We start from the raw sequence: 24,568 nt of genomic DNA, 5'->3' as shown, positions 1-24,568 counted from the left end.
CACCATTCACAGTTGCTTGAGAGCGCAAAGTGGCACTTGTTGTGCCCACAGAACATCTGCTAAAGACAAACTTGTGCTTAGAGCTCTTCACTTCAAAAGACTGGCCGTGTTATAAAAAGAAGGGGACCATCTGTCCCTCTTCTGGACCCCAGCGCCTCTTGGAAGAGATCACTGTGGAAGAAGGCAAGAGAGAAGCCAGCATCAACTTCAAGACGCTATTTTGGAGCCTGAAAAGAATAGTGCTTTCCTGCCGAGGGAATGGGGCCCACACGTGAAGGCCAGCTTGCGGAGGAACATGTGGTGACAGATGCTGAGCGGAAGGAGACCACCTGGGGTCCGGTGGAGATCCCCAACATCACAGAGACTCTGCAGCAAACGATGGATCAGGAGAACTGTGAGATATGAGGGGAAGGGAAAGGAAAGGCGTGAGGTGTGGCAGCCCATGGGGAGCAAAAGCCATGCCCTAGGTAGTTTGCTGCTGTACGCAGTCATATGTCCCTCCATCTGCATCCCTCCACCCAGTTTGGAGCCCTAGGCCTTGGAAGCATCACCTCCACAATGCAGAAGTGGCCCTAAAGGTATGTGAAGCCTGCTTGGGAGTTGTCTGTTCCATGTCCTCTAGCAGCAAAAATGTGATAAGAAGCCAAACATGGTGGAACATACCAGTAACCCTGGCACTTTGGAAGCTGAGAGTGGAGAATCGTGAGTTAAGACCATCCTGAGTGGCAGAGAGAGACTCTAACAAAAGACAGGAAAAAGAAAAGGCTAGGCAAGTGTTGAAGTACGGGGGCAGGGTTAACACAGATCAAACTTATAGAGGGAGAGCATGAACTTCTAAGGAATAGAATCTTGCGGACGATTCCTGGCCAGAATCTTGGTGAATCAGAGCCACCGGACCCCATGCCTACCCTGGTGTTCCTCCTCATGTAGTCTAGACATCCACACTATTCCCTGGACCTCCAGCCCTCCACATGTAGAAAAACTGTATTTACAGCCATGACCTGCAGATCCCAAGAACCTTTTGTCTGTGGACCCAGATCTGGAGTTGCCTTTATTTCTGATAAAACCTACTTCTGACACCAGTAGAGAATGGGGAACAGAGGACAGAGTTAGGATCCTCTGGTCCCTTGATCTCTTGTCCTGTTGGTCTCAGGCAGGATACCCCTGCTCCTCCTCCTGGCCCCAGGAACTAACAGCTTTGTCTTGTCCTAGGGAAGGTGCGTAAGTTTTTTGTCCACATCCTAAATGTTCCAAATTCCACTCACTTGAGCGCTTACTGGAATTTAGATTCTGAGGACCAAGGCAGTTCCTGGCATCGTGTATTCAAGGCTCTAAAATTCCTAAAAGGTCGCATCCCTTTTAGCCTTGCCTCTTTTCAGTTCTGGGATTATTGATTTCTTCTGGCGCACAAGAAAACACGGTAGGCAAAGCCCACTCCTTCCATAGAAATAAAACATTCTGCAGTCAAACCGCACACCATAAAGGAATAATTGCAGTCTGTATATATTGCTAATGGACATCTCTCAGCAATTCCCTGTCTCATAAGCTTTAAACACAGACATTAGTATAAATATGCAGAAATCCCCATTCGGGCAAATTACTCTGCATTTCTGAGCGAAAGGAAGATTAACCATGTGCTGATATCTTTGCCGGAGCTCAGCAGAGTAGAAAAAAAAATTCCCTTGGTCCTCCTTGGGAGGGAGGCTTGAGTCTCCTTTCCGTGGGAACTTGGTACAGAGCTGGAGGCCTGAGCAGTTCTCCTTCCCCAAGCAGAGGCTCCTCTGGAGGATAACAGCGCAACTTCAGGAAGAAGATAGTGCCTCCTCTTCTTCCTCCTTCCCCTTCCTCTTTCTCCTCCTCTTCCTTCCCATTGGATCACTGTGGCTTGAAAGGCTAGTTGGTCCCCCAGCATCCTGTTTCTTAAGTCTTTCCTGGCTCCAGAAAGGGACTCAGGGGCAGGTGAGGATGTATTTTTGCCCTGACCTCTCAGCTACCTGACAGAAGCCTCTGAAGTATATGCTCTCTGGGGAATCTAGAGCCAGCTGATGGTGAGTCCCAAGCCTGGAGGTTCTAAGTCACCTGAGCCCAGCACAGACTCCTTCCCTGGCCTTCTATCCTCTCGCCCTCCCCCACTCCACAGTTCTCTTTCCTGCCTGATCTTCACCCCTCTCTCCCTATTAGCCTCTGCCAGGCTGACTCATACTGAGAGACCCCTGTGTTTCCAACCTAGACCAGAACATACCCAGCCATCTTGCCTTCCCTCTGCTGATTGTGAAGAGGGTCCCCCCCTTTCCAGAAACATTTTTAACCCCAGGACACGGAAGTGGTAAGGCTGTCTCATCAGTGCACGCTGCCCAGTCTGGAATGACAAGGTCTAGGGACTGCTGATGAGGGAGCAAGCAGCAGAGGTAAAGGAAGCAGTCCAGCTCTGGGGTCCCCTGTGAAGCTCACAGAAGCCTCCTTCCCCCTGCACACGCTGAGCACAAGCTATTGGATCCCCTTTAAGTACACTGGCCTCTGTGCCTCCCTCCAGGGAAGGGGGTTGGCAGGAAGGCTTCCTCAGGAGCTGGGAGCCTCCTGATAGCCAACCTAGCATATGAGGTAAATTATGAGCTAGTCAGGAAGTGTGGCGCACAGAGATCTGGGCATTTATTTTGTATTCAGTACCTGCCTTTTCCACGGGGGACTGAACACACAGAGAAAGTCTCCACACTGATAACCTGAGCAAAGAGACGTGGGCCTCTCAGGACTGCAGCCCCGTCTATCTCCGACTGGGGACTATTGGAGGGTCTGAGAGCAAGGTTTCTCTCATTCGGTAACACTGCTTTCTAGTGGGAATTCTGAGGCAGCAGGCTCAGCACGGCAGAGCGGGCCCTCTCCTCAGCTAACCCTCAGAGACACGTGCAGGCTCCACCCTCCCTCCCTCCCCGAGCATCTTGACAGTCTATTTTCACGTCTGTCTCCCCCACCCAACTGTGAATGACTTTAGAACACCCCCGCCTCTGGCCAATTTAGCAACTTTATGGGATATGTAAGAAGGTATCCTTTTCTCAAGACCCTTGCCTGCCACCTACCAGGAAACTGTGAGTGTAATTCAAGAAACCCTGAGGACTCTGAGGTGAATGATGCCCCCCTGCAGCTATACAGTGTGACCTGACTGACCTCTGAGCTGCAGCCCCCAGGGGCTATGGAGGCTGCCTCCCTCCAGAATGTTCTTCCAAGCTCAGTACGCATATTGATCTATTTAATCTTCACATCTGTGAAATGGGTTATCATGACCCCCCATCTACAGATGGAGCTATGGCTCAGAAACACGACATTACTATCCTATATTTATCCAACTGGTCAGGGACAGAGGAGAAATGGAAATGAGGCTTCCGTTATCCCAAAGCCTAGACTTTAACCTGTATTTACCTTACACCTCAGTGTCTGGCTCCAGAAATGGCTGTGGGGGTGTTCAGCACGGCTTTGTGTCCCCTGCGATACCACAAAGGGGCCCCGGCTCCGTCCCTGATAATTATGCTTTGAACTGATAAAAATATCCTCATAGAAGCCCAGGGTAGCCAGCCATGAGAGCCCCAGTCACCCATGAGGACACGTAGCCTGTTAACTCTCCCACATGAGGCCCTTCAGTGGAGCTCGAGGACCAGCCTCCTCTACCGTCCTCCTAGCCTAGTCAGCCTCTTCATGGTCTCAGCCTCCCTGAGTGGCTGCCTCATTTCTGCTGCTTCCTGACCACTCTGCACGCTGCCAACACAGGAGCCTTAGCGAATTCTAGCAGGTCCTCCTCTGCTCACATCCTCCAGAGCTCCTCTTGGCAAGCCACTCATGGCTTCTGCCCTCTCCACCAATCAGCTACTCAAGACCTCTGTGTGACACGGTCACTGTTCTTGCTCAAGCTGGCTCCCTCACTCTACCCTGCCTCTTGCCAGCCCTTCCTCCAGAAGCCTCCCCGAACCCCACACAGAACCTCAGGGCCAGATGCCAGCCTAAGGCAGGGCTGACCCCTCTGGCACCCATTCTCTCCAAATAAGGACTCCTGGAAAGAGAGCCAGGGAAGTAATCCGTGAGTACCCCAGTTGGGAGCATGGGGTGAGATCACCTCCACCTGGCTCACATGTCGTCCCTCATCCCTACCGATTGACACAGATGTTCTCCCACAGTCCAGCAGGGATTGCCTACCCACCATGGGAAATCCGAAGGGCATCCTCCAACGACTATTTCAGAACCCTTGCAGCTTCACCCTGAAATCTCTATAGGAAGCTGTGGAAAATAGGCATCCGTGCTTTTCAGAGAAGCCTGGGAAGCCAGAAGAGTTTCTACGTGGAACCAACAAGAGCTGGTTCTCATAGCCAGGAGTGGACAGATGTTCAGAGAATCACACCCCAGCACTCAGTTATGAGTCCCCAGGACTCTGAGACTCCAGCTAGTGTCCTGGGGCACTCAGAGGCACCATGCAGCCATCTCCTACCACTCTGAGGCAATGAGAGAAACTCTGATAGGAGATTCCATACAGCCAAGACAGCGTCTCAAGAGACTTGTTAGCCAGGCTGCCTCTGCATACAGTGTATGATCTCCACTGCCTTCCTTACTGTCTTAGTTAGGTTTTTACTGCTGTAAACAGACACCATGACCAAGGCAAGTCTTATAAAGGACAACATATACTTGGGGCTGACTTCAAGGTTCAAAGGTTCAGTCCATTATCATCAAGGTGGGGGATCATGGCAGCATCCAGACAGGCATGGTGTAGGAGGAGCTGAGAGGTCTACATCTTCACCCGAAGGAAGCCAGGAACAGACTGGGCATCTTCAGACAGCTAGGAGGAGGGTCTCCACATCCACCCCCACAGTGACACACTTCCTCCAGCAAGGCCACACCTTCTAATAGTGCCACTCCCTTGGCCGAGCATATGCGAACAATCACACTGACCAAGCCTAGCTTTGCCGTGCTAAAGCTGGAATGTAGCTTGGAGCACTGGAGGAAGGGACAGGAGTATACTCCATTTCCTAGGAAGAGATCATTTCAACAGAAGACATGATCTTACCCAGTGGGAGTACAAGTGCCCCACTAACTCTAGTTCTATGAGTATCATTGGCTGCTGGGAGAAGGGAGGAGCAACAATATGTCATTGAGCCCCAAGGCTCTCGGAGGCCATCTGCCCAGACCTCGGCGTCTAGATGCAGCCAATGCCTAAGATACCACCCGCTGCCCCTCCCCCCGCATCACTACCCAGTCCTCCTGAACTCGCTGAGCTGCCTAGCCCGAACAAAAAGGGCACATTTTAGGGGGTCGCCAGATACCCTGGAATAAGAAGTCCGCTCCAAAGCGGACTTCGCATCTGTCTTGTTCCATGCTGTATTCCCAGTGTGGGCACACAGCCGTACTCAGTAAACACTTGTTGAATGCATGAGTGCATGCACAGATGACCGTGTGGATGGAGGAATATGGTCAGGGCTGCCCACAGAAGCAGAGGTGGCCACCAGGCATCTGGGCAAAAGTCACCCTCGAAGAGTCGCAGTCAGCGGCTTCTGTAGGTTTTTCTAACCTCATTCAAATGTTCCGCCCTCCCTTTCTCTCTCGGCCAGGTCCTTTTTTACATTCTCTTTTGCATGGATCTCGGCCTGTGCTGAGCTGCACCACACACACACACACACAGCAAAGTTCAAACGTTCTCCTTCTCCTCAGGTGGTTTGGTGCAATAGTAGAGGCTGTAGAGAAGGTAAGCAAGCCCTGGGCCACTAAGGCCTTAGATGTTTCTGGTCACGGGGCAATGGGTTCACCAGTTGTCCGTGGTGTGCCACAAACCTCTCCCAGTGAATGGTGTCACCCCTTCCTCACTAAGGCCTAACATCCCCTCTGCAGCTCAAGGGTAGCCTAACCAGACCTGGCTGGCTCCAGACTCCTCAGGATTTACCTTGCCTCTTCTTACAGATACTCTTCTCCCCTGACCTCACCCTCACCCCCACCCCCACCCCGCGGGTCCCACCAGCCAGCCCTACCCATGCCTCTAAGCCATCTAGATCCAGCCGGATGCTGACCTACCCACCCTACCCCACCCCAGCCCACCCCACCCCCGAGACAGCCCCTTCCTTGGGTGTGCTATATAGACTTCAAGCTCCGTATTCCCAAATGAACCCTAAACTTTCCTGGGCTTGTTGCACCTGCTCTGCCTCTAAGGAGTGTCCAGGAAACAGCAAAAGGCAGCCGTTTAAATGCTCAATTTTTTGTAAGCACAGCTTCATCCTGGCTCACTAGCTGTGAGGTCTTGGACAAGTTCTTTTCTCTGGAAGCTTGGTTTTCCTATAGACCTTAGGGTTAACCCTGAGGGATAAAGGAGATAAGATAATGGCTAGTCTCACAAGGAGATACAAGAAGAAAACATGCCTCCTATGGCCGGCTCTTCTAGGTCCAGGATACAGATGAACGCCCCGGTTGCATGACGCAAGTGTCATTCTAGATGGCCTCTTTCCTTTATTGGGGCTTTTCACACCGTTGCCCTGCCCTCTACCAGCCTGGGGCCCCAGCCCAAGCTGGCAGCCACGGGTCGCGCAGGCGCATTATGCAGCACAGGCGTGCCGTAGCCCCTCCTGGGTGACAGTGAGGCGCCGCCCACCCCGCCCCCGGCGCCGCCATCACGTGCTGCAAATCCCCACCCGGAGGTTCCCGCGCTCCGATGTAGCGCGTCTGCGACTTCCTATTTGCATATGCGCACGCCTGATATTTATATCTTCTCCTCAGCCAGTCCAAGTTATTGATGTCTTAAAGTGACTTTAATCTGAGCCTTCTCTTCTTCAAATGGGCTTTTGATTTCCGGAGTGATATTATACATGGCTGTAAGCTATTGACTGAGCGATTGCGTTGTGTTCTCAATGTGCTGATGCTGGGAATCTGCGATATAAATAAACTTCCTCTGGTAGAATCATTATAAAGCACAAGCAGCAGAAATTTATGGAAAGAACAGATTAAATGCTTAGACTTAAATTCTTCAGCGTGCGCCTTGCCCTAAACTGCTGTGTCTGGAATTTGGGCTGCTGATTCAGGTGGAAAAAATCAAACGGACACATCGCTTGTCGGTGCATTTTTACTATGATCTATTGTGTTGCCAAAAGAGAAAGCTCAAAAGCTGCCATTGATAATCCTGGTTAAAACTTGGAGCATAAATTATTAAGACATGTAGTTTCTTTTCGGAGTGGTTGGGGATTGGGGCGGTAGCGCAGTAAAGAAATACAACATCAATATGTGCTTATGCATTGTAATGCGGGACATTTTTATGCCCATAATAAAACATTCCGCCTACAACTATGTTTATGAAAGCAACAGATAGGAAGATCCATAATGCCACTTAATAGAGTTAATCACCTCCCATCGGAACGTTTTAAAAGGCATTTTATTGCACGTTGAAAGGCTCTGACCATAATTAATACCCTGCACACTGTCAGGTGCCAGTCAGAGAACTGGAAGCAGGGAAGAGAACCTCATAGCACCGTGGGGCTGAGAGGATTCTCCAGGCTGCTTCCATCTGTCTATGCTCCCAGGTTTTAAATCAGGAGGCCGAGCCTCCAGGGCTAGGCTGTGTCAAGCCCTGTTCTCTCTGTGGGGCATGGATCTTTGAGGTTTAAGTTGTGGGCCCTAGGTATAAATTCTGCACTTTGTTTCTAGACTGGTCTGAAGACAGTAGTTCCCTCAAATGGCCTTCCTAAAGGTCCTGGGAGCCTCACTGCTCAAAGACAGTCTGGTCTTCCTAGTTCGTTGTCAACACAGAACTAACTACAGAAGTTGACACGTGGCACTCGGCATTCCTCAGAGGTGGCCTGTCTGTTGGTCAAGAGGTGGGCAAGATCAAGTCATACCTCAGGCCCACTGGGAGGGTCCCCAGCCAGCCAGCCTACAGGCTCTGGAGGTGAGAACTTCCCTCCCCCTTCTCTACCCTCCCCCTCCCTTCTTTTCCCCTCCCCCCTCCCCCTCCTCCTCCTTTCACTTCCCTTCCCTTCCCTACCTGAGGAGGGACCTTTTCTCCCCTGTCTCTTATCACTTAACCCCTGTGAAACTGGAGGTAGCCAACCTCAACAGAAAAGCTGAAAAGGTAAAAGGTCAGCCTAAAATAATTAAAGGATAGAATTGCCCTTTAAAACAGGGTTTAAGCCAGTCAGAGAAGGTAAAGAGGAGGGAGGCAATGCCCTCAGAGGCATGAGTACCCCCAGAGGCTGGGCAACTGACTGATGGTAGAGCCGGGTCCAGCTGGTCCTCTGGAAAGTAATCTCCTGTGTGTAAAGGCTGCCTTCTTCATGGGAAAATGTTGAGCCAACAAGAGCTGAGAATAAATGACCTGTGAGGTCAGCAAGGCTGAGCTGTCTTGCAACCTAACATGGTGGAGCTTCCTACTGCTCTAGAAGCATGGGGTGTCTATTGCTGTGAAGAAACTCCATGACCATGGTAACTCTTATAAAGGAAAACATTTAATCGGGGCTGGCTTATACTGTCAGAGGTTCAGTCCACTATCATCAAGGAGGGAAGCGTGGTGGCATGGAGGCGGTACTAGAGAAGTAACTTGAGTTTTACATCTGGATCTCCAGGCAGCAGGAAGAGAATTAGACATATGAGGCCTGGCTTGAGCTTCTGAGACCCAGTGACAGGCTTCCTCCAACAAGGCCACGCCTACTCGAACAAGGCCACGCCTACTCGAACAAGGCCACGCCTACTCGAACAAGGCCACGCCTACTCGAACAAGGCCACGCCTCCCAATAGTACCAGTCCCTGTGAGCCTATGGGGCCAATTCTCATTCAAACCACCACAGAGGTTTTGTCAGAGGTGGCTGAGTAGGCATCACAGAGATCCAGAAAGGCTGCTGAAACAGGTCTTCACTGACTCGGAATCGTATTTGAATTCTGAACTGAGTTCTGGTTTCTACTGAGACATTAGTTACAGAGATCCTATCCAGGCTAAATGAGTGGAGCGTGCCCTGTCTCTCCCTGACACAAGCCCTGTGGCCCATCCGTCCCCTCCTTCCTGAAGCTGAATGACAGAATAGAGTCAGCCAGCCCACACTGTGCCCACCCCAGGTTATATGTGTAAGGAGAGCTAAGAAGGTGGTAAGGCATGGTGCGATGAAGTGGCTGCTTCCTCCTGTCAGTCAACAGGAATGTATTAAACACCTGCTGGGTAACAAGACAGACTCCTGCCTTTGGGAACCTTACCTCTCAATGTTCCTAAAGCCTTCCAAAGACTTGTAGCATCATCTGGAGAGATAAGAAATTGTGTGTTACATTCCAGAGCTGTGCAAAGCAGGCCGATCTAGGTAGGATTCCCAAAGGCCAGGACACGGCACTCGAGTGGCTCTAGATTCACCCGATACCTCTCCCACCTGCTCAGCTCCCCCCACCTCGGGCAGCCCTGGGGGTACGTGGGGAGATGCCACCTCAGACAGGTTGATGGAGAAGCAGATGCTCAGCGGGGCACCAAGCTGTGATCTCGACTAGACAGTGCATTCTTCTGAAGTGCGTGGCCTGCTGAGATGATTGAGCTGGAGTATACCATCATGCAGACGACCTGAGTGGGACACACTGTCTAAGCAGGACAAGGGGCTAGCTACATGCCAGCCCACCCAGACTGGCGCTGAGCTAAATTAGACAGTCGGTCCTCACAGTGGCTTTCGGACACCTATCCACTGCCTAAGCTGGTTTCTCTGACCACAGCCTTGGAGTGTCCACTGGGCATTTGTTCTTGCTCCTCCCCTCACGCGTACCCTGGAGTGAGCCAGTGGGGTCTGTGTGCCTGAGGAAGATGCCGAAGTGGACAGAGCTCAGTTCAGCACTGTCCTCTAGGACTTGTGAAATGAGTTTGCTAATAGATATGTCATCCTGGGAGGTCATGATACCACTTGTCATTAACCCAGGCCCCCTGCCTGGAGTTCTCACCAAGAAATTGTAGGTGGCTGCTTGCAGGCAAGTGAGTGATTTGCAGGACCACAAGAATATTTGCATAAACATATGTATGAAAGTGTGTATTTATTTGCATTCATTTGCATGAATTTCTGCCTCTTGGAGCTGTCGAGCTGTCGTTCCTTAATTTTATTTATTTATATTTTTTTTCAGTAGATGTCTTTGCACTCTGAGAGCAGCAGCTCTGGACGCTTGAGGAGTGAAAGTTAAAAAAGGCAAAAACCAACAGCCATTTACAGCTGTGAAAGCAGAGGTTCTAATTTTCATTGTGTATTAGAATCCCCCGGGGAACTCTTAGAAAGCCGGTGGGGTTGGGGAAGTGGTGCAGGGGTAAAGCACTTGCAAGCCTGAGGACAAGAGTTCAAATCCACAGAACTCACATCAGAGTCCAGGTGAGCATGGCACCCCAACAGTGATTCCAGGGCAGGGGAGAAAGAGATAGGCAACCCTCTAAACAAGCTGGCTGGTCAAACTAGCCAGATGCTGACCTCTGGTTTTATGGTAGATGTTCATTGGTAGTTCCTACGTCACCTAAGATCATAGAGTTCCCAGACAAAAACACAAACCTTTTATATTTATTATAAGCTTTTTTAAAACCCCAGAGCCAGACAGATATCTACTTCCCTGGAACGTGCTATGTAGACTAGGCGGGTCTCAGACTCATGGAGAACCCCCTGCCTCTGCCTCCCATGTACTAGGATTAAAGGTGTGCATTGCCACACCCAGCATCAGTCACTTTTTAAGTTTGCAGGTGAGTCTCACGCCCGGGTCCATCTTGTGCCACGTCTCTGAGAGCACTGCCTCCCTCCTCTTCACTTCCCATGCCATGGGCCAAACTGTGTCTTCCCCCTTAACACAGACCACAGGTCAGACTGATGCTTTATAAAAAGCTGTGCGACCTGTGTATACCGTAGCTCATCTTTCCAGCATTCGGGTCTGAACACGGGTGGTGCCCTCTACTATGTGCACACTGTGCCCACCCTCAGCTAATGGAGGCACGGTGGCCAGGGCCTAGGAAGGCTACTATGCATCTAGCCCACCCTATGCAGAATGCCCTCAGAGCCATGCACATAGGCATGTGTACAAGCCTGGGCCCACGGACACAGCCTGGTCACGATAACCCATGCATCTGTAAAAGGTAGCTCCGTGGATATAGAGTTCGGTAAGAAAAACTGCTGGCCAAGCTAGAGACCTGCAGGCAAATGAGCTGGGCAGAAAGAGCTATGATTAAATCCAGTATTAGCGGGAAACCATACCAGGCTAAGGAAATTGATTCAGAGGGCCCAAGGGCACAGGCTGTGTACCCAAGCATGCCTCCCTCGTTGTGCCTGGGGTCTTTAACAGTGGGTTGCCACTTGAAGCAAATCATCTGCAGCTGTGTCCAGAATGGCTTTGGGGACCAACGCTTGCAGATATATAGTAAAAAGTCAGCATCTCCACCCACCAGCGCTTGCCCAGAAGACAGAAATGGATGGAAGACAGGATTGACAGAGGACACTGGGAAATGGGCAAAATCACGGTTGAGAGAGAGAGTGAATACACTTGGTTGGATGGTCTTTCCCACCACGGGTGTCTCATCATATGATAAAAACACTGTGGGCTGTGTGTAGCCAGTATGATGGGTGGGATGGGTGAGCTGACACAGGCTGTGAGTTGCTCTGTCCCCGGCTGAGGCACTGGTTGCTTCTCTACCACTGGCTCTACACTACCCACTGGCTAGTGTACCTGACCTCCATATTCTTCTACAGGGCCCGAACCACTGGAGACATACCCCACTTTCTTCTTTGTGCTTATTAAGATCCCCTAATTTTCCTGGGATGACAGCAGATATGACTTGTATGATATAAAAAAAAATGCTGTTAGCTTTGTGAAAAACTAGAAAAGACCCCGAGTTTTCACCTCTGGAAAGGTCAGGATGTAGGTCTGGTTCCCAGACCTGCCCTGCCCTCAGACAGCAAGAGAGGTGGACACGGATGGAGAACCAGGGATAGACAGACTCCTAGGAGACTGGAGGACACGGGTGGACAGGAAAGGGTCCTTTGGCCTCAGCCACACATACAGGCAACGCACACACTCTCCCCTCCTATCCCCTAATCCCATGGTTTTCTGGGCTGCTGTGAATTCCCTGTCCATAGCATCTGGAGTTGCCATTAGCCCCTGGCATCTAGGGTTTCTGTTTCATTTCCCTGTTTACTTGGGTACTTGAACTGATTGTACTCTCAGCTCTGGTTCACTAATTCTTGCAAATCCTTTAAAACTATTGATTTATTTGCTGGGATGTGGCTGTCAGAATGCTTTGGAAATAATGACTTGGGCTAAAGCAGATGGAAGAGAAAACCTGTGGAAGAATTTACCTTTTCCTTCAGTCCCTCCTCTGCCTGCCCCCAGCCCATCTCTGGTCTATCTTAGCAGCTACCCTATTGCCAGACTCGGTGACTGGCTTTCCCAAACCTAATCGGCCAAATCTTTGAAGAACCAGATTCCCCCCGCAAAAAGAATCTAACAAAATGAAATTTTGTGGGACATGGCATGAGAATTTAAACTCTGAAGCTTAGTCCCTGCTTGTTGGGCTATTTGTCCTTTAGGTGGGGACACTGTTTCCCCATCCAGGTCTTTGTCCTTCTTCTATTTCTGGCCTATTCTTGAGGTCTGCATTGTGAGCAGACCCACAGGAGATCTTCACCCACTCCTCTCAGGACATACAGCTGCGTTGGAGTCTAGGAGACAGGCAGATGAGGGGCCTTGGATCAGAAAGAGGGATGGCGTGCTTAACAATGACTGAGGAGTCCAGGGACATGAAAGGGGGAAGGAGAGCTCCTTACAGGCCTCCTCTGTCCAAGGTTGTTGTCCAGCCACTGTGTCCCAGGAAGGAGAAACAGATAGCCTGCTTTCAGCTCTGAATGGGAAGCCCATTATCTCCAACCAGGGGCTATGCTCTACTGTAGGATGTGGTGACTGTACCACTTCCCCGCTGTACTTTGGGCAAAGATGTTTATACTTGCCAGAGAAGGAGACAGTAGTCATGGTGTTCTCAACCCTCTGGGGCAAAGCTCTACACCAAATCTGGGAAGTCCTCTGACTCTGCTCCCCGAAGAGCCCCCCTCTGTAGTCTTCAGAGTCTCGACCAGGCTTCTTCCTCACCACTCTCTTGTGTTGCTGGCAGGAGTCACTACTAGAAGGCGTTCCATCTCTCCAGACACGTAGCTTCCAGAACCACCCCCTCCCATCTGTGCCAAGGTCATCTGCGTAACTTTTCTCAATTCCATCTCTAGGCTTAAGATCTATGAGCTCCTGGGGCTCTAAAGATGGCTCAGTGGCTAAGAGTGCTTTACTGTTCTTAGAGAGACTTGAGTTCAGTTCCTAGAACCCAAAAGTTGGGTCGTTCATAACTATCTGTACCTCCACCTCCAGAATATATGACATTCTCTGGACGTATGCACTCGTTTGTACACACACACACACACACACACACACACACACACACACACACACACACGCACAGAGGGGGGGCACTTAAACATTTAAAGATTTATAGGTTCCCTAACACAGCTTATCTAACCTTTCCTGGGGGCATTAACCTGTACCATTAGTCTCATTTCTTACCATCCCCTTCACCAACTGTCATACTTGAAATACAGTCATGCATGGCCCTGGGCCTTTGCACATGCAGGTCACTAAGAAAGTCTCCTGTCTTCTGCCTGTAATAAGTTCCACTCTGAAGACCAATCTAAGCCTCCCATCCTCTGTAACTGCACAGATCTATTTGCATGCATACCTGTGCTCTTCCGGCATCCATAGGCCCTGCTGTAAGTAGCATGTCAATCTACCACTACCACCTCATGTCTGCAGTCAGATGCCTGGGCTCCAGCCACAGACCCCAGCTCTGACTAAATCACAAGGAAGGCATTGGGTGGAGCCCAGGAGTTGGGTTGGGATTAGGGGGGGAAACGAAGGCCACACATCTAGATCAGGCCACAGTGAGTCAGTCTTGAGCATCACCCTGTGTGCCAGGGCCGTATGCATTCTAAGCAAAGGCTGTAGCACTGAGCTCCGTCTTCGTCCACCTCATGTACACTTAGCTCCGTGACATAGGCAGCAGTTACGTCTTTGATTCCTAGGTCACCTGCCCATAAAAGCCAGCGATGACCTCATTGTCTCATGGGATAGCATGGGCCCTTTCAAACCTTGGAGCGTTCTCAACTTGCACTACAGCCACCTAGGAGCTTCTGCTTTGCTTTCCTATGAGTCTTTACTAGACAAGCACCCCACTGTGGTGCCTCCCTGGTCCCCTCAGGCAGAACCAGCTGTCTCCTCCGCTGCTCAATGCTTGTCCCTGTTGGCAGAGTTCTATCAGTGTCTCTCCCAGTAAACCTTGCACTGCCCCAGGGCTACATGTACGATCATTCATTCACTCAAGTCTCTGACACACACCCAGGGTCCCCATGAAGACACCACTGGGTACTTGTACCACCTCACACTCCTGGAAGTCTCAGCCAGCCTCTGAAGGAGCTGTGAGTCCCCTAGTCTCATCCACAGCTCCGGGCGTGTTAGGATGTTCCAAGCTGCTCCCTAACCACCTTAGCTATCTTTTCTACCTTCTGCCTGGACTACTGGGCACTTGTAGCTCTCCGAGGTCCTGAACTTGGCTCTTTCTCTTGGCCCCAAATAACTGTCATGACTTCTTAACTCTAATCCCTCCACTGAAGAACTATTCCCCACCTCCCAAAAGTCTAGCTACCAGTGAGAAAGAAATATAGACTCTGAGCTAATACACTGAAGACCATATAGTTTCCTAATGATGAGAGCATTTATGAGAAAATGAAAGTAAGATCCCTACTGCCACCCAACTTAATCCCTGGGTCTTGCACTCCCTTTGTCATTAGGACCTGTGTCTTCTGAGACATCACCATCCCTTGCTACCAAATTGTATTCTTAGAGAGGTCATATAAAGATTATAGGGTCTCTCTACTTCCTAAGTCCCCGTTGGCTGCTGCTAAACCCTCTGCCTCAGTCTCCCACCTGGTTCTTCCACACTCTACATGCACACTTCTAGTCTCCTCATAGCCTCCCAGTATCCTGATCTGGCTCATCTGTCAATTCACTGCAGCGTAGTTCTTCTCCACACTCCAGGATGTCACCCCAGAGTCCCACCTCTCCTCTGTAGACTCCTTCACACCTCTAATTTTTTACTTCACCTCTCACCGAACTGCTCCCAAGCAGCTTTCTTCAAATGTCTCTCAGCAAAGAACCTTCATCATGTTTTCCTCCCCTCATCTTGGAGTATCACCTTCTCAGAGTCCACCCTCCAAGACAAAAAAAAAGGAGGAAGAGGAGGAGGAAGAGGAGGAGGAAGAGGAGGAGGAAGAGGAGGAGGAGGAAGAGGAGGAGGAGGAAGAGGAGGAGGAGGAGGAGAAGGAGAAGGAGGAGAAGAAGAAGAAGAAGAAGAAGAAGAAGAAGAAGAAGAAGAAGAAGAAGAAGAAGAAGAAGAAGAAGAAGAAGAAGAAGAAGAAGCCGCCAAATGAAAGCATCTTTAGTGGGGGTGGTGCACTCCTTTAATCCCAGCTCTTGGGAGGGAGAGGTAGGCAGATCTCTGAGTTCAAAGCCAGCCTGGTCTACAGAGTAAGGTCCAGGACAGTGAAGGCTGCACTAAGAAACCCTGTCTTGAAAAATCAAATGGGGGATGGATAGATGGATGGATGGGTGGATGGATGGATGGATGGACGGACAGACAGACGGACAGATGGAGAAAGTGAGCAAGCGAGCATCTTTAGTGAATACTGGAAGGTCTAACTGCTTGCTAATATTAACCTAGCCAGGTATTTCCTCTCATTGTAGCCTCAGGGGTTTGCCCAGTAGCCATCTTTGCTCAGCCAAGGGTCTACCTCACTACCATATGGTGGAAGCCACCATCTGACCAGGTTCTCTGATCTGGATCTAGGTCGTGACATTTGTGGGGGGTTGAGTGATAAATGTCTCCCATAGGTTTGTATGTTTGAATGTGTGCCCCCAGGTTGGTGGTGCTGTTTGAAAATATTATGGAAACTTTCAGGAGGTAGAAATTTGTTGGTGGAAGAATCTCTCTGGAGATGGTCTTTAAAGTTTTATAGGCTGGCCACACTTCTATCTATCTATCTATCTATCTATCTATCTATCTATCTATCTATCCATCCATCCATCTATCTCTTCTATTTCATCTGCTTCCTGAGTGCAGATGAAATGTGATCAGTCTGCTCCCTGACTGCCATTGTTGCCTCATGCTCCAACTGCCATACCCTGTCCACCATGATGGATTATATCCCCTCTGAAAAGCCTTTGGTCAGAGTATTCTATCACATCAGCAGAACATGACTAATACAACCCTCTACCCTTGCCCCACCTCATTCCTTCCCAACTGAAGATCGCCCACCCTGATCCCTCCAGGCTTGTCATCTGTTGTTGACACAAGCAACTGGTCGTTGGATGACATTTGGGTAAACCTTGCCATCTGGGCGGCTGGAAGCTGAAGTGCTAAAAAGGCTGGCTTCTCTCTAGCCACAGCCTGCAGCTTTACCTTAGTGTCAGCTGAGGTCATGTGTGGCTCTTCTAAACAACTGGAGCAGAACAGAATAATTCAATCTCTTCCCAAAGGTCTAAGTCATGAATGGGGCAGTGCTTTAGGATTATACATCACCCAAATTGTGGGGCTACCACAGTTGCTATTAACAATGCTATCTCCTAGGCTTAGAGGAGGCTTCGCTCCTTCAACCAGTCCATCTATGTCTACATAGCTAGACATTTCTACTAGTTCCATTTCATCATGGTTAAGGACGTTCTGATTGCTTCCCACACCTCTCCGTGTGTTCTGTAATCCACCTGGATTCCAATCATAAAAGATGTGTGTGTGTGTGTGTGTGTGTGTGTGTGTGTGTACGAGCGTGTTCACATGCATGTGCAAAACATAATAACATTTATTCCAGGACTACAGAGACAAGCCATTCAGATCACAGCCTAGGAGGGAGACAGGTAGACTTCTCTAGACTGAGACAGCCAATGGTTTCTATCTGATACTGAGACACCAACAGAGTCTCATGGGAGCACAGGAGAGGACAAAGCATGATGTGACTAAAGTGACTCTTCAAGATTCCTTAGAGGATAGAGCTGAAGCTCGTGAGACCTTAAGTGTAAGAAATGACTTAGTCAACAGCAAGTGCTGGGCATAAAGGCAAAGGGTAGGAATGTACAGGAGTCATGAAGCTGTAAATAGAAGAGCAGACCCAGGAAGGCTCTGTGAGTCGTCAGAAAGGAGCTGAGCAGTAAGGACTGAGTCTCCTCCCCCAGAAAAGGACAGCATCCTCATGGTAGGACGGCAGTGACTCAGCAATGACATCAAGTTTTTCTAGTCATACCCTCTCCACGCACACGCCGGTAACTCCTGGGCAATCCTGTAAGGAGAGCTGGCTGCAGGCACGTCGTGGACGGCATGGCTGTACAAAGCATCCAGTGAGGAAGCCGTTTGTTCAAAACTCCCATTTGTCCCCACAGTGTCAGCACACATCCAGCGTCCCTGCTCCCAGATGAATTACCCTCTGGGTGTGCATGACACGGTCTTCACTGGGCTTTCTCAGTGTATTTCCCAGCTGCTCTGAGTTTATAATGTTTTCCGGTCCTTTATCATGTATGTGTCATAAATACCAATGGGACCAGGAACATTTATCACCTTAGCTGGGTTCCTGCTTGAGCTCTGAAAAAAAAAAATTATTTGGCTATGCAACCTTTCTCAGGGCTCTGATTTAATGGGCTTCCCTACAGCAAAGACACTGGAATTCTTTACCTTTTAATATTTGACACCCCTTTCTCTTTATTACCGAATCGGACAGCCCTTCTAGACCAGCTGGAACGAGCCCATTAGTCTGTGACAAATAACTTGTGTCATTTGGTGAAAAATATGCAGAACTTTAGCTGCAGCTTCATCTCCAGCCTTGTTTCTGTCTGTGGTCTCATTCTCCTCTAAACAAGCACGTAGCTCCAGGCAGACCCCCCTCTTAGCATCCCCTGGCCCCTCGAATTCCCTAGAAGCTGGGTCTGTGGGGTTATCTCATTCTAACCAATTATAATGGAGCAGAAGCCCGGGGTGGCTAGCGATACCCATAGCTGGGTGGAAGAATTAAGCTGGGAGCATCAGTCACAGCAGCTGAAAAGCATCTACTCACAGATGAATGGATTTTAAAATGGTGTCTACTTACCATAGGATGTAAGTCGGGAGGAAATTCTGACATACGGCACAATGAAGACAAACCTTGAAGGCATTCAAGTTAAATAAGCCAATCCCAGAAGGACAAACGTATATGGTTTCACTTACAGGACTGCAGTCTCCAGGGGAGGCAAACTCATAGAGAGGGCAGTGGACGGGGCTGGTGGAGGAAGAGTAGGGGGAGAGGAGCGGTTGTTCCAGTTGGGAAAGAAAGTCTATCAATTGGTTGTAGAGCCGTGTGCGTGTGCTTACCGGCACTGAGCTGTAGACTTGAGGGATGGGCGCAATGGAATGTTTGCACGTTTTAAAAAATGAACCCCAGGACGTCAAACTAGCCACGGGAAAACTGACAGAGGCACACTCTCCCAGTTCGTGAGCCCGTCATTTATCCCTGCCTCCCAAATCAAGTGACTCTTGCTAAGCTAGCCAGCAATTCTCGAACAAACCGGCTTGAAAGGTGACTCTCTAACTTAGGCTGTGGTTCTGGTTAGGCAACATGAGGGTGAGGTCAGGCTGAAAGCGGCAGAGGCTGGCTAGTCTGCACGGCAATCTGGGATGGCTCGTCTCTGCTCCATGCTGCCTCTCATCTCCCAACAGGCTGTCCCCAGCGGGATCCCCAGAGGTAGCAAAAGCGAGCAGATCCCCTCGATGCTGTGGCCGATACCCATCTAAGGTCCTTCCTACTGCATCCTACTCTCAAAAGCAAATTAAGGGGCAGCCACAACGCAATGACCTCTGCCTCTAGATAGTAGAAAATGTTTGCAACTCATTGTGTGGGTTGAACACATGTCAGGCCCTGAGCTGAGTGTTGCAGGTAAACACACACACACACACACACACACACACACACACACACACACACACACACACACAATGCAGTCTGGCACAGGAGGCAGATGTGTAAATAAATAATCCCAAGGCATGCTGTGCTGTAAAGAAGGCAGCTTGGGATGCTGCAGAAACATGCATGGGCAGACAGAGGGCGGGGTTGTAGGAAGAAAGAGTCAAGGAGGCCTGGGACCGGATGACGTCAGGATTGCCATGGAAAACCAATGGTGAGCAGACAAATGAAGAATAAGGAAGGACTTGGGCAGAGGGGAACACGTTTGGAAGCAGAATGCTGTCTAGGACACCGGGGAGACTTCACGAGAAGGAGAAAGTGGATAGGAAGCTGCGGACCCTGGACACCTTACTGCCTCTGCTCACTCTTGAAGGGCTCATTTAACCAGAGGCCAGTGGCTGGATTCTGTGGGGAGCTGTGGTATGGAGGTGGCTTGGAAGAAGGCAGGCTGGAAGCTGGGAAGTCTTCTCTGGTCATGTGCTTTCTGCCTCGTGGTCCTTTTGGGAGAGGAATCCCCAATGTGGAGCAGAGAAGCAAGGCACAGGGCAGCCAATTCTATAAGTCTGTGGGTGGGGCGTTTGCTCAAAGCTTAGACCAGGAAGTGCCCCCGGGACGCCAGCCAGCAGGGATGGAGGCCAAAGCTGTGGCCCTCCAGGTGAGCTCAGGCCATCAGCCTCCTCAGTGATAGGTACTGACAATTTCCTGGGGAGGGCCCAAGGGCCACTGACCCATTCTAAATCCTACAAGTGCAGGGTGCTGCCAGGAATCCTGAACACACACCCTTAGTCCAGATTCCCTCAAAAACCCCACAGCCCTCCCCATACCAGGCCCTTCCTTTTTGGACTGTTTCCGAGAGACACCTCTAAAACTCCGGAAGGTTATTCTGCTCTGAGACAAGGGTGAGGGATCCAAGCATCTTTCACCCAGGACAGTAGGCCCTGGCTTCCTCTTATGGATGGAGCCCAGGTGTGTTCCTGACAAGTATAAGCTGTGGTGCCCACCGTCCCCGCCAGCACGCCGCAGGTAGTGCCAAGCACATACCAACTGATCAATACTTGGAATGCACTGGGCCTGCTGTGCAAAGGAATCCCCTGGTGAGCGCTTTCATAAATTGAAAAATTCTTCTGGAAGTGAATAATCGTCCCCTACTATTGCATCAGACTTCTGAAAAGGCAGAGGTGTAGAGAACAGAGAGTATTCATGTGGGGAGAGGCGACGCCTGAATCCCAGGCAACCTTGCCAGATCTGGGCCTGGACTTGTGGTTCCTGATGCAGCCAGTGTTGCTGCTGGGACTAAGGCTATGGCTAAGGTCTTTTCCAGAACCTTGACCTGTAAGGAAACATTTGAAACATCAGTACAACAGCCGGGGAGCCACAGAGCTATTTTGTCCTACAGGAATTGGAGGCCCCACAAGGCTGGGGTAACTCACCTAAGACCAATTAACTATCCTGTGACAAATCAAGATTAAGTAAGAACTAGGACCCAGGAGCTAGAGGAACCGGTGGGCAGCTGAGAATGCATACTGTTATCCCAGAGAACCGAGTTCGGTTCCCAGCACCATGCCAGGTGGCTCACGCTGCCTTTAACTCTTGCTGCTGGGATGCCTTCTTCTGGTCTCTGCAGGCACCTGCACTCATGTACACGTGCTCACACTCACACACTCATAGGGACACTCCTACATTTTAAAAATATTGCAAAGCTCTATGAGTTTGGAATCCTTACCTAGAATCCCCACCTTCCCTTACCTCTACCCCTCTCCTTGCTCATAAATGAGATAATCCACCATGTTCATTCATCTGCAGGCTCCATGAGCATCCCAGGATCACAATTTACATGAGCTCTGACTGGCCCCACAGGTTCTCCCTGAGCCCCAATAGGCTCATCTCCGTCCCAGGCCTCTCACCACTCTTGTGCCTTACCGACTCTTTTTCTACCAGCTGAGGCCTAAATGCTATCTCTGCCCTTCAGTCTCCAGTAAGCCTCCTCCTCATCGTTCAGTGAGATCATGGAAGGACTCCACCCTCAACAGTAGTTTGAATCTACTTCAGTGACCGTGGGCACAGTAGGTGCTGACGGACTGTTCCCTACGTCATTAACTCTCAACAATCAAGGTTGCTGGGAATCCAGTTCACCTTTTCAAGGTCTGCATGTCTCACAGAAGGCAGAGTCCAGGTTCACCCTCAGGCCGGTCTCCAAAATCAAGCTCTCTGAAGATCAGGGGTCTTCCTGCCTCCCACTGGGTTTCCTAAACTCCTCTCCTCCTTCCTCTGGAGATCACTGGAAAACAAGCCCAACCTCTTCACTTCCTGCACACAGTCCCCTGCAGCCCCTTAGCACGGTTCTCAGGATGTAATTTCACCTGCCAACTACGCCATTCCTGTTGCTCTCCGGCTCTCTGTTCACCTATGCCCGCCACACAGCCCATGCCCTGCAGCCTTGTCTCTGTTTCCTGCTCAAGTCGGAGAACATGGCCAGAGTATTCCACATGCAGATCTGAAGACATTCTCCCATAGTGCAAGTCAGCCTAACACACGGTGAGGGGGTCCATGGTTTAGCATGGCCTGAGCTCAGGGGACAGTTCTACTACCTCAGTCCCCACATACAGCATGTTTTAAAGGACCCAGTGTATCTTGTGAGGAGGGCCTGCTGGACTGCCGAGACCCACTAATCCTATCATCATCCCTGAGCTGGACTAGATCAAGTGACCCCACTGATCTCTGCAGACAGAAATAGGAACCTCAGCTCCTTATTGACAGGTATTAACACAGAGGCTAAGAGACCATAGGACCTACCACAGGCTGAGGTGAGCCCAGTGCTACCTAACTACTCTGTGACAAATCTAGATCAAGAACTAGAGCTAGGGGACCCTCAGCACTTAATTGGTACTAACTCTACGTTCAGGCTTGCAGTAGGGAACAGCAGAGAGTAATTCTGGAAAATCAGCTTCATTTAACATAGACCTGGAGAACTTGGGATGATGGTGAGAGGACTTAGCTCTCATTGTCTCCCTTTACCTGTTTAACAGCAGTCTAGGTCACCTGACACAAGGATCTAGACCTCTGGTGTGATGTCCAGCCACTACATGCAAAGGATAAGGAGTCCCCGGATGCAGCCAGATGTGCTGGGGGTAGTGAGGAGTGGCGTCCACCCAGAGGCCCTAACTTCAGCAAAGGGGAAAGACACCTCAGTTAAATGGGCTAGCTGGTAGGCTCCTCTCTCCTCCTCCCTTCTAACCCTTGGGGCGGGTCTAGGAGAAGATGTTGACCTCTCTGGGTCTGGAGCCCACAGGCCGGGATTCTGTCTATACCAGCCCCAGTGGCCAAGGTAGGTATACATTGGGGCAGGATATAACCACCTCCCACCCCAAGCCACATCCTAAGACCCACAGAGGCTGCGAACCCATTGTCAAATGCACAGGAAAGACTGGGCATCCTGGAAGGCTAGCCTAGAAAGTGGGGCTGATGCAGAGAAGCACCCCACCCAACCCCACCCCCCTCCCTGCTTACTTGCTTACCCCAGAAGTCCCTGAAAGCGTGAGATGGAAGAAGGCCATCAGGCCAAGCCCTCGTCAGGCCCTTCTGCTCTCTGGCTGCCCTACCCAGGAAACGTGTTCCACGCCATGGCTTGAGTGTCTCACAGGAGGGATGCTGTCTCTACGGGATTTGTGGGTTTTGTTCCTCTGAACCATGTCCCCCCATCCTGCATCACGATGCCATGCTTCCTTGATACGTCGGCACCATTGGCATTTGGAGGCCTTACTCCATGGTTCTAAGATAGATTTTGGTTTTTTTTAGCTGTTTGTGGTAATGTATTTTCTGTTTCCAATTGTCAGTATGGGAATCTCTCCCCAGCCTACTCCCCAGTCTTTCAGTATCTGGGTTTGATATTTTCTTTAATCATATTCGGGTTTTGTTTTGTTTCGTTAGTTTGCTTTTTTAAGTTGTTACTCCCTTGGTTATGTAGCCCCTCCCAGTGGCTGCTTGTTTATGCCTGTTTGTCACCTCTCTTGACTGTCAGTGTTCAGCCAGCCTTGCCAAGAAAGAATATCAAGTATTTTCTATTTCTCTACTTCTTGAAAAAAAAGATTAATTAAAAATAAAAATTAAAAACCTCTTAATGGGAACCTGGCCCTGTCTGTCTTCTCTATTCTGCAGAAATGTTGAAGGAGTTGAACCAGCAACGCAGAGCGAAAGCGTTTACAGACCTGAAAATTGTTGTTGAAGGCAGAGAGTTTGAAGTCCACCAAAATGTTCTAGCTTCCTGCAGCTTGTATTTCAAGGACCTGATTCAAAGGTTTGCCTTCCTTCCAGCTGTGGTCGGGTCTGTTCCTTCGTAGGACGCTTTTGTGTCGCTTTTCTCCCCCTCTCTTGCAGGTTCCTGAAGTGTGACTCCCTGTCACAGAGCCAGTAGCCATCTCTCCTCCCCTCCCCAGTGCCCTCACACACACACATGTACACCCACACACACACACACACACATGTACACACACACACACATGTACACACACACACATAGAACACTCACACACATACATACACATATGTAAACACATGTACACACATACACACATGTACACACACACACACACACATGCACACATACATACACACATACATACAGACACGCCCAGACACACACACACATACACACACACACACACACACACACACACACACAGCCTCAGAGCAGCCACTGCCCTTGCTCCCACACTGCCTCACTGGCCACCAGGGGCTAGCCCATAGTAGGCTCCTCCCCACACCCCCAAACCCCATGTTCTTAGCAGATTACAAGCCCTCCCCGAGAATAAGAGGACCATAGACTCCGTTTTAAGGGACCATTACACACTACTCCATCCTTCAGGGTCCCCAGCTCCACCTGTCGATGGTGAACCTAAGTTCAGGAAGCATATTGAGCAGACCATCCCCATGGAGGGACACCAGGCACCCCAGGGACTGCTCTCCCCCAGCTGAGTCAGGGAGAAGAGTGTGTAGGCCAAGCCTCAGGCTTGATCACTGGGCACTGAGTACAGACCAGGTGTGTCCTAAACACGGTCTCTCAGCCTCCCCATCCCCAACACCCCGCCTCAGCCCACCTTGACTGCCCCTGGCGATTTCTACCTAGATCAATCCGTGTTAATGGTGCCTGGGTGTCTTTGTTTTTCCACTTTGTTGACTTAAAAAGAGAAGTGTGTGGGGCTGTTTCACACCCTTGCAAAGCTGTCAGGGCCACCTCCTAGCTCCTTAGGGAGGGAGAGCAGCCGAGGGGCCAGCCCAGGGTAACGCTCACATTTCTCTCACCCATCAGCAGATTAATGCCGCTGCTCATTTTGCCTTGCAGCCTCTCCGGGGCGGACGCTGAGCCTGGACAGAGCTCAGAGAGGGAGGACAGGACCTCTGCTTGCTTCCCAATGCTGTGTTTGGACTTGCCAACTAACCCCAGAGCGACTGTGTTTTGTTTCAGGATGGCACACTGGCTGGCATCTCCTTTCCTATCCCCTGTGTCCTTTGGCATAGCGCCAGGCCGCCGGCTGTGTGTGAGGTCCCACTCAGCCTTACTG

At 50.3% G+C, this 24,568-nt stretch overlaps 1 protein-coding gene across 1 annotated transcript in view; it reads left to right on the top strand.

Moving 5' to 3' along the window:
• Positions 1 to 24,568, top strand: part of Klhl29 (kelch like family member 29) — a 306,652-nt gene that overhangs the window by 259,791 nt on the left and 22,293 nt on the right. Inside the window, exon 6 of the mRNA XM_032909187.1 lies at positions 23,166 to 23,304. Within this exon, the coding sequence (XP_032765078.1) occupies positions 23,166 to 23,304 (139 nt within the window). The remainder of the gene's footprint in view (positions 1 to 23,165; positions 23,305 to 24,568) is intronic.

The sequence above is a fragment of the Rattus rattus genome, chromosome 7 (assembly GCF_011064425.1).
Source record: "Rattus rattus isolate New Zealand chromosome 7, Rrattus_CSIRO_v1, whole genome shotgun sequence".
In the NCBI taxonomy this organism is placed as follows: domain Eukaryota; kingdom Metazoa; phylum Chordata; class Mammalia; order Rodentia; family Muridae; genus Rattus; species Rattus rattus.
The sequence above is the reverse complement of the archived record's forward strand: the minus strand, read 5'-3'. Positions and strand labels throughout refer to the sequence as shown.